This window comes from Acipenser ruthenus, chromosome 10, assembly GCF_902713425.1.
Source record: "Acipenser ruthenus chromosome 10, fAciRut3.2 maternal haplotype, whole genome shotgun sequence".
Classification (NCBI taxonomy): Eukaryota; Metazoa; Chordata; class Actinopteri; order Acipenseriformes; family Acipenseridae; genus Acipenser; species Acipenser ruthenus.
The window spans coordinates 5629890-5637370 of NC_081198.1; the positions used below are offsets into that span (position 1 = coordinate 5629890).

General features: G+C 38.3%; 1 protein-coding gene across 1 annotated transcript; it reads right to left on the reverse strand.

The window, feature by feature from the left end:
- Positions 1-2635: 2635 nt before the first annotated feature.
- LOC117407432 (mediator of RNA polymerase II transcription subunit 8-like) lies at positions 2636-7479 on the reverse strand. The gene is made up of 7 exons (XM_034012440.3): positions 7054-7479; positions 6585-6706; positions 5950-6094; positions 5421-5561; positions 4904-4991; positions 4586-4816; positions 2636-4236 (listed from the first exon to the last, which is right to left on the reverse strand). The coding sequence occupies exons 1-7, from the start codon at positions 7057-7059 to the stop codon at positions 4172-4174; spliced, it is 798 nt and encodes a 265-aa protein (XP_033868331.1). The 5' UTR covers positions 7060-7479; the 3' UTR covers positions 2636-4171.
- Positions 7480-7481: the final 2 nt, after the last annotated feature.

Below are 7481 nucleotides of genomic sequence, written 5' to 3' on the forward strand. Positions count from 1 at the left end.
AAAATTAAAGGTGGTAATATTTTTAATTACATACATCACTGTGTAGTGTGTAGTAAATATTTAGGTACACAGGACACAAAGCCTTCAGTAAATAAAAGCACCACACACAGATACACTGCTGTCTCTCTCTCTCTCACTCGGTGATACCCTTTGATGAGATCCACAGACCCCAGGCTGAGAACCACTGTAACGTATAGGTCAGTATTCTGGAATATGGTGTTCTAAAATGTGCTCAACACAATATGACAGACTATTGGACTCCTTCACTCACACACACCAGTGGTCTATAGTGTATAGATTAGATTCTGGACTGATCTACCCGAACAGACAGTCCACTATAAAATGTTCAACCTTCTGTCCAACAAATTCTTTGCAACAATAATGGGAAGACAAAAAGAATGAATGTGCTAATGATTCTGGAACTGTAGGAATCTCTCTTTGTGTAATCAGGCTGATAAAAAAAATAAATAAAAAAACCCCAGAAAGAAAGACACTGAAAATGGCAAGACAGGGTGAAGGAATTCATTTCCTGGATTACAAAAACAAAATAACTTGCTGTCACTGCTGTCTGTACTTGTTTGTGTTACAGTACTAAAATGCATTTCTTTAAAATGTCCTTATAGTCATAACAATATATTATCTGAAGATCTCGACATTTCAAACTTTTAACCACTGTACAAATGTCAATTGCAAACCAGAATAAAACATGCTGTGCCCTACCACAAATAACAATTGACTTAAAGATCGATGAGGCATCACAAACCGTACAGTAAATACATGCTTTATTTAACATACAATCTACAATGAATTTTGAAAATAAAATAAAATATAAAACAAATAGCTTTTAAATAAGTGTATGGGTAATTGAAGGTGTTCAATTCTGATTGTAATACACAAAGTTTTTTTTTTAGTCAGCTGGTAACATGAGATGATCACTGTGTTATTTTTGTCATACGAGTACTGTAAAATGTGGAAATCTGTCAGCCTGCTGTAACCTATTCATTGCTATTCTTGACCTCTAGTACTCTCCAAGACATTTCATGCACATGGTTTCTGATGGAATCAGATCGCATCTCATCTGCATTTGGCTGTTTGCGGTCTTGTATTTTCTCAGATCTAGGTCAGGGCTTTTTTTTTTTTTTTTTAAAGGGATTGTTCACTTTCTCCAGTTCTGCTCAGTCACTATGCTAATGATACGTCTACGTTTTCAAATATTTCTAGAAATAGAAAAAAAATGACATTTACAGCAATATTTCTGAAATGTATTTAGGTCACCCGGCAGGTTATATTGATGTTATACATGTTGCAGGACCCATCTTTGTTACATTCTATCGTTCTTTAAATCCATAATCGCTGGGACAGGCACTGGAGTGGACAGACTGTAGCTTCCAAGGCCCAGTGTCAGGATGAACTTTATGTTCCTTCCATTAATGACTTTGATGTTATTAGGCTGGACAGTGGCATGTCTGGATGAATTACTTTCACTACTATTACATATTCATAATCGACTAAATATAGTCAGGGAGCAAGGACTGTCAGGCAAAACACACTGGATGGTCACTGTCGATGACTTCTAAATGATAGTGAAATGCCACAGAGCCTGCTAACAGGCCGCAGGGTGAAAGAAAGCGGACCTTCTCTTTCCAAACAGAAACATTTCATTAAGCCCTTGTTGTAGGTTTCCCAGCCAAATTCTCCCACCGGCCAAATTCAAATAACATTACCATTTCACCTAGATTGTTATTTTTGTTTTGGTTTTTGTTTCAATTCAAGGAACCTTAGAAACTCAACTGAATTCAGAAGTTCTAGTTCTTAGGAACTGACTCATCACTGCATCATGTACTGTAGTGTCAGGAGGTTATTTATTATGGCATTTGAAAGGGCAACAACCAAGACTTTATTAGAACCGACTACTGTACGTTGCATGGAAACCACACGGCTTTCACCATCCAGTCTCTGAATAGTTGGTCCTCTGCCATGCTCTACTAACCTCATTGGCATACATTTGAAATTCTTTGTACATCTTTAGGAAATGTTATTAAAGTCATAAAACAGATATCCTTTCTGAGATGTAATGTATGCAAAAGCTCAGCTCGTCTTGGAGAATGGCCAACCTGTATAGTATTCCTCCTGCCCTGCTCTTTCAGAATAGGTATGTGGAGATTATACCTACAGATCCTTCCTCCCTCCACGCTGCTGCTGCTGCATGAGTGCTCCCTATTCCTAATGCAAACACTCTTGTTTCAGTGGGATGTTCATGTGGATGAAGATTGGCCACGGAGCATGCTCTGCTCACTAACAGTGCAGACATTTAACTGAGGGGTATGGAAAGACTAGGGACTTTTCATGAAGAACTATACACAAAGAACTTCCAAAAACCATTAATAAATAGAAACATTCATTTAAAAAAAAAAAAAAAAAAAAAAAAAAAAGAGAGAACACTTTGGAATTTTACAACAGGCAATAAATAAATTTAAAAAAAAGACAATTAGTGACAACAGCAGATATCCAAGCCAGCTGGAATTCCTGCCAGCCGACTGACTGCACCACATGCCTTAATCAAGGTACATTTTATTGCTATTATGAATCAGAACATTACTCTATTTTAATAGGCAAAGCAAATAGCCACTCGGAATTCTTGGTGTTTTTTTATTTTTATTATTATTAAAAGAACAAATGTGTTGGGAGACTTTGCAATGATGCAAACAAAATGAAAACTAAGACCAATAACTGGTCATTTTACACATTGCCGAAAAGTGCCTATATTTTACACATTGCTGGAAAATAGTTGTACCAGAAGGTTCTGGGAAGTTAAACAATTCAGTGTGAATATATTCTTCCCTAGCAATGAATGTGTTCAACAGATTTTAAAAGTCACAACTGTAGTTGCTTCCATTTATTTATTTATTTTTTTACTTTAACTAAACACTGGTTTTCTTTATAAATCCAAATGAACTGTAAATAAATATTGCTATAACTATGGTGAAAATCCTAACCTTATTTTCCAAATCACATAAAGACAAGGTTAAATATGGGGACACCAACTGTTCTATATATAGGAACCACAGCAGGGAACATATTCAATATCTCATTGAATCTACAACATGCATCACAGTGACAAAGCCTGCATATAAATGCAATGAAACTACTTTCAATAACTGGTGTGTTAAACAACATCATACTTCAAAAGGTGGCACGAAGGCAACCAATATCTTCAATGACATCTGGTGTTCCAGCTGTCATAAAAAACTCCCTGTTTAATTACTGCTGCTGTTGAAGTATGCTGGGGAACTGGATGTATTGTCAGAGAAAATACACTGAGAGAAGGCTGGTTTGACAGATCCCTGCAGTAGATGTAGCTAAAGTCTGGAAGAAATCAGTTGAATAAAAAGTGATACTGTTACTCAAAACGACACAAAGCTTGGTCAACCGAATATATTGTGAAACCTAAACCCAAATCATTCCTATTGTTAAAATGAGGTGATGCAATATCAGGTTTGTCCACCAGAGGGGAACAATTGCTTATATCAAGGTCTAAAAGTATAGTACTTTATTTCCACCACAAGAGGTCAACCTTCCAGCATTTTGTACCTTTTGCATTTAAATTTCAGGGCTTTTTGAATAATGATAAAAAGCAGGATTAAGAAATTACAATCTAGGATAAATACTGATAGATTTCATAAACTTGTGTTGAGAGGTATGTTGTAATAGTATGCAAAATTAAACAAACAATCACAACTGTCATTCTATTACTTGGTTATGGCCTTTCGGTACATCTATAACACTGTTTAACATCCTTGTATTAGCAGTTCATAAACAGTAATTAAAACCGTTATATTTGTGATACACATGTTGGCGTTAAGTTTTTGCTGCACTAGAATAAAAGAAAAAAAATTATATGGTATTCACCACCAGAAATCATCTGCTTTTCACACAGCGAAGGGCATTTGCAGGAGCACGGAAAATGTATTTACACAAGTGTGCAGTTCATAATCAGTGTCTGGTTTAAAATGTTTCGTGACAGCTGGACTGTGGGATGGAGCTAACCTGATCACTGCCTGCTATAGAAGGTTATACTAATAAAAGAACTGCGCTTTGTAGATAGTTACGCAAGGTGCTTTTCCTTTTTCTTTAGGCAGGCACAGCGTCTCAGCTAATGCACAGAGATGGCTCAGCGCTGGTAGGGATGCATCGAAGCTGACTTGATGTTTGTCTTTATGCTGCTGGGCATTTTCCCTGCAGAGAATGTAAAGATTGGTAAAACAGTTTATGCTGTGGAAGCAAACACATGCATGGTCAATAAATAATGTTTAAACCAAAGTTTCTTCACAATTATACAAGCACTTCTCCACATATGCAAACCTGCACTAAAAATCACCTGGTCAATATTCCAAGCATCAACCAAAAGGGTCATTCCTAGCAATGTTCTTTACAAAGAAATAGGAGGGATACTGTATATTCAGGTTTGTGCCCACAGCATAAATCCCATATGATGAAATCCCTTTAGCGAGTTGCTCTTGTACATACTTTTGACAAAACATATTAAAACTGCACAGAACAGTTAAGACCCATGAGCAGAACTCACCTGGCTGTTGAGGGGGGCCCTGCCCACCCATGGCTGCTTGCTGGTTGGTAGACCTTTGCATGGTGACTTGCTGCAGATTGGGGCCCCCAGACAGCATGGGACCTCCTCCAGGCGGAACTGTCCCTCCCGGTCCTTGAGGTCTGTGATTTGACAACCCCTTGCCACACACTACCGCTGCCACCAGTGCATTTGTATCCGCAGGATTAAACGTTGGCTTGTTCTGGCGCATAGCTGAAACAGAAAGAGCAGAATATTGAATGCTGAATACTGAGGAGAAAATCAGGCGGTCACAAAACTGTTCTGAGTACTGAAACATACCTGAGCTTTCAGCTTCACGGTCCTCACGAGGATTATTCAGCTTTTCCAAAAGGTTTGAACACAATTTATTAAGAGTCTGGATCTGTTTCTGTAAAATGAAGAAACAAAGCAATGATCAAAGAACACAAGTGTATAGCTGCACATGCAGGCACCAGCAGCACAGGAAAGCCCGCTAGAAGTGTGTATGTGTGTGTGTGTGAGAGTGGGTCTGCATACCCAACCTTTGTTTCAGCACATAACTGTCTTTAGAGAATTTCAAATTTGCCTTCTAGAAAATCCAATTGCTGTGCACACCTGTCAGTAAAAGCAAGGACTGACAGTGACTCTCAGATAGGAAGCTGCACAGGTTTCTCAAGGTAGTTAATTATTAGTGGGTAAAAGCTTAGCACACTGCTAAAACCCCTGCATAGCCCCCGACATGTTCATAGTAATACTGGCTGTGCAGACCCTTACCTGTGCAGACCCTTACCTGTGCAGACCCTTACCTGTGCAGACCCTTACCTGTGCAGACCCTTACCTGTGCCACATCCGGTCCGATACGGGCTGCTTCGGTACTCAGCTGCTTCTCCTGCTCCTCCACCTCGGGGTCAGGCTTTGTGCGCAGGTGATCTGGGACGATCTCATGACTGAAAACAGGAACACGCTGCTCTGTCAGTTTCTAGGTGGGGAGAAAAAAATCATTTAAAAAAAATCATTTATTTTACTCTGGTATCAGAACTGTACTAATGTAACGTATAAAACACTCTTTGCTGCCATTTCTTATTTGTGTGTATGCTGCCACAGACATCTTGTTTTTCTTTAATAGGTATGTTAAGAGATTTAAAATAGCCTGGCTATTTCTTTAAAGCTTGTCTCACAGTCCCGATTTGAATTAATTTTAGGACTGCTTTACCTAAAGTAAGTAATCCATCATTTGAAAGAATCTGTTTGTGAGCCAGCTTTTTCAATGACAACGAAGCCTAAATCACCACCTTTAATGCAGCAGCTTTAAAACAGTACCATAGTACAATGCAATGTTGTTTCAAATATAACAGATTCCCTCTTACTGCTAGCTCTTCATCTCTGTCTGGAGACAGCAGCAAAGGGATGATGACCTGGTTCCGGAAGGCAGGAGTCTTCTCACTTCTCATGAGCTTATTGATGGTGCTAAGCTGACCCGATAACAGGGCAAAGTTATCAAGCACAGAGGGCCTGGGAACAGGGAAAACACATATAAAAACTTACATTGAAAGACTAGACACTAGCAAAGGGAGTATAGATCAACACTTCAATTTCTAAAACAAATACATCAAAATCCTAAACTATGACTTCTACAGAAGTCAGACTCTTGCAATCAGTCATCTTGAACAGTCATATGGGGTTATTTTATGCAGCACATATTTTCAATGCCAGAATTTCCAATACATATGTCATTAAATCTGAGTTAATTTCAATAAACTGTTTATTTCACTAAATCAAGACAAACTAATGTCAACAACGGGTGCCTAAATCCTGAACAGAATTGTAATGTTAATCCAACCCTGATAGCGGACCCTATCTGGATCCTTTCTCGCTGTGTACGTCAGTTGTAACGCATCTGTGTTTGTATTCGACCGACCACAAACACAACCACCTTCTCATTTGCTAGTACTGTACTATAACCTGCAACCATCAGTCACATACAAAATCCTGACTCACCCACCATGTCAGTCTGTCGTACTCGTTCTCCAGTTTAAAAATAAAACTGTGCAGCGAGTTTTTTAGGTGTGCAACTCGGTTGATGAGAGCGTCTATGGAGGCCTCCAGCTGCTTCTCTTCTCGCTGCTGCACAGGGAAATAAAAGGCAAATAATTCTGAATTCTAAATACTAATAATCATATTCAATATACCAACCAACTCCTAAAAACAAAACAAAACAAACAAACAAAAACGTTCATTTACTGCTCCATGTTCTGGTTCTAGTATCGTGAATACTGACCTCAATGTCTAATGTTAAATACTTTATATTTATCACTGTGAATGCATGGCTTAAAGTGCCATTGAAATAAAACTAGCAACGGTAATACTAGTTAGACGTCGGAGGTTCATACGAGAAACTTGCAATACAAATACAACACTACTGGTATTCCGTAAAGGGCAGTTTATTACCACTCTAGACTAGTAGAACTTACCTGCATTTTCTTGCTTTTAAAAATATGGCCAGAAAGCCACTCCGGAGAGGAGTAAGATAATTCTATTTTCAACGGATCCGGAAACTCCCAGGGCCAGAACTTAAATATACCAAGAGTGGGTTACTCTGGGATGGATGGCGTAACCCACGCCCACGCCCACGCCAGTGTTAGCGTGTGACTAAAAATGGATCTTCACTGTCAACAGTGAATAACACAGTATCGTGTATCTGAGGTTTCTATAAATACAGTACCATTAATATCATCTGTGGAAACGAACTGAAAAATGGAAGAACGTAAAAGTTCTTATATTTTCAATGTGGCGCGTTATTTAATTTAATTACCTGAACGATAAAATATCTCGAATTTATTTATTTATTTATTTATTTATTTATGTATGTATGTATGTATTTTAGCACACATTACTAAAA

Coding starts and splice junctions, on each gene's coding strand:
- LOC117407432 (XM_034012440.3), bottom strand. Junction 6,095..6,584: donor GAGTACGACAGACTGACATG/GTGGGTGAGTCA, acceptor CCCTGTTCCCAG/GCCCTCTGTGCTTGATAACT. Junction 4,237..4,585: donor GGGCCCCCCTCAACAGCCAG/GTGAGTTCTGCT, acceptor CATTCTCTGCAG/GGAAAATGCCCAGCAGCATA.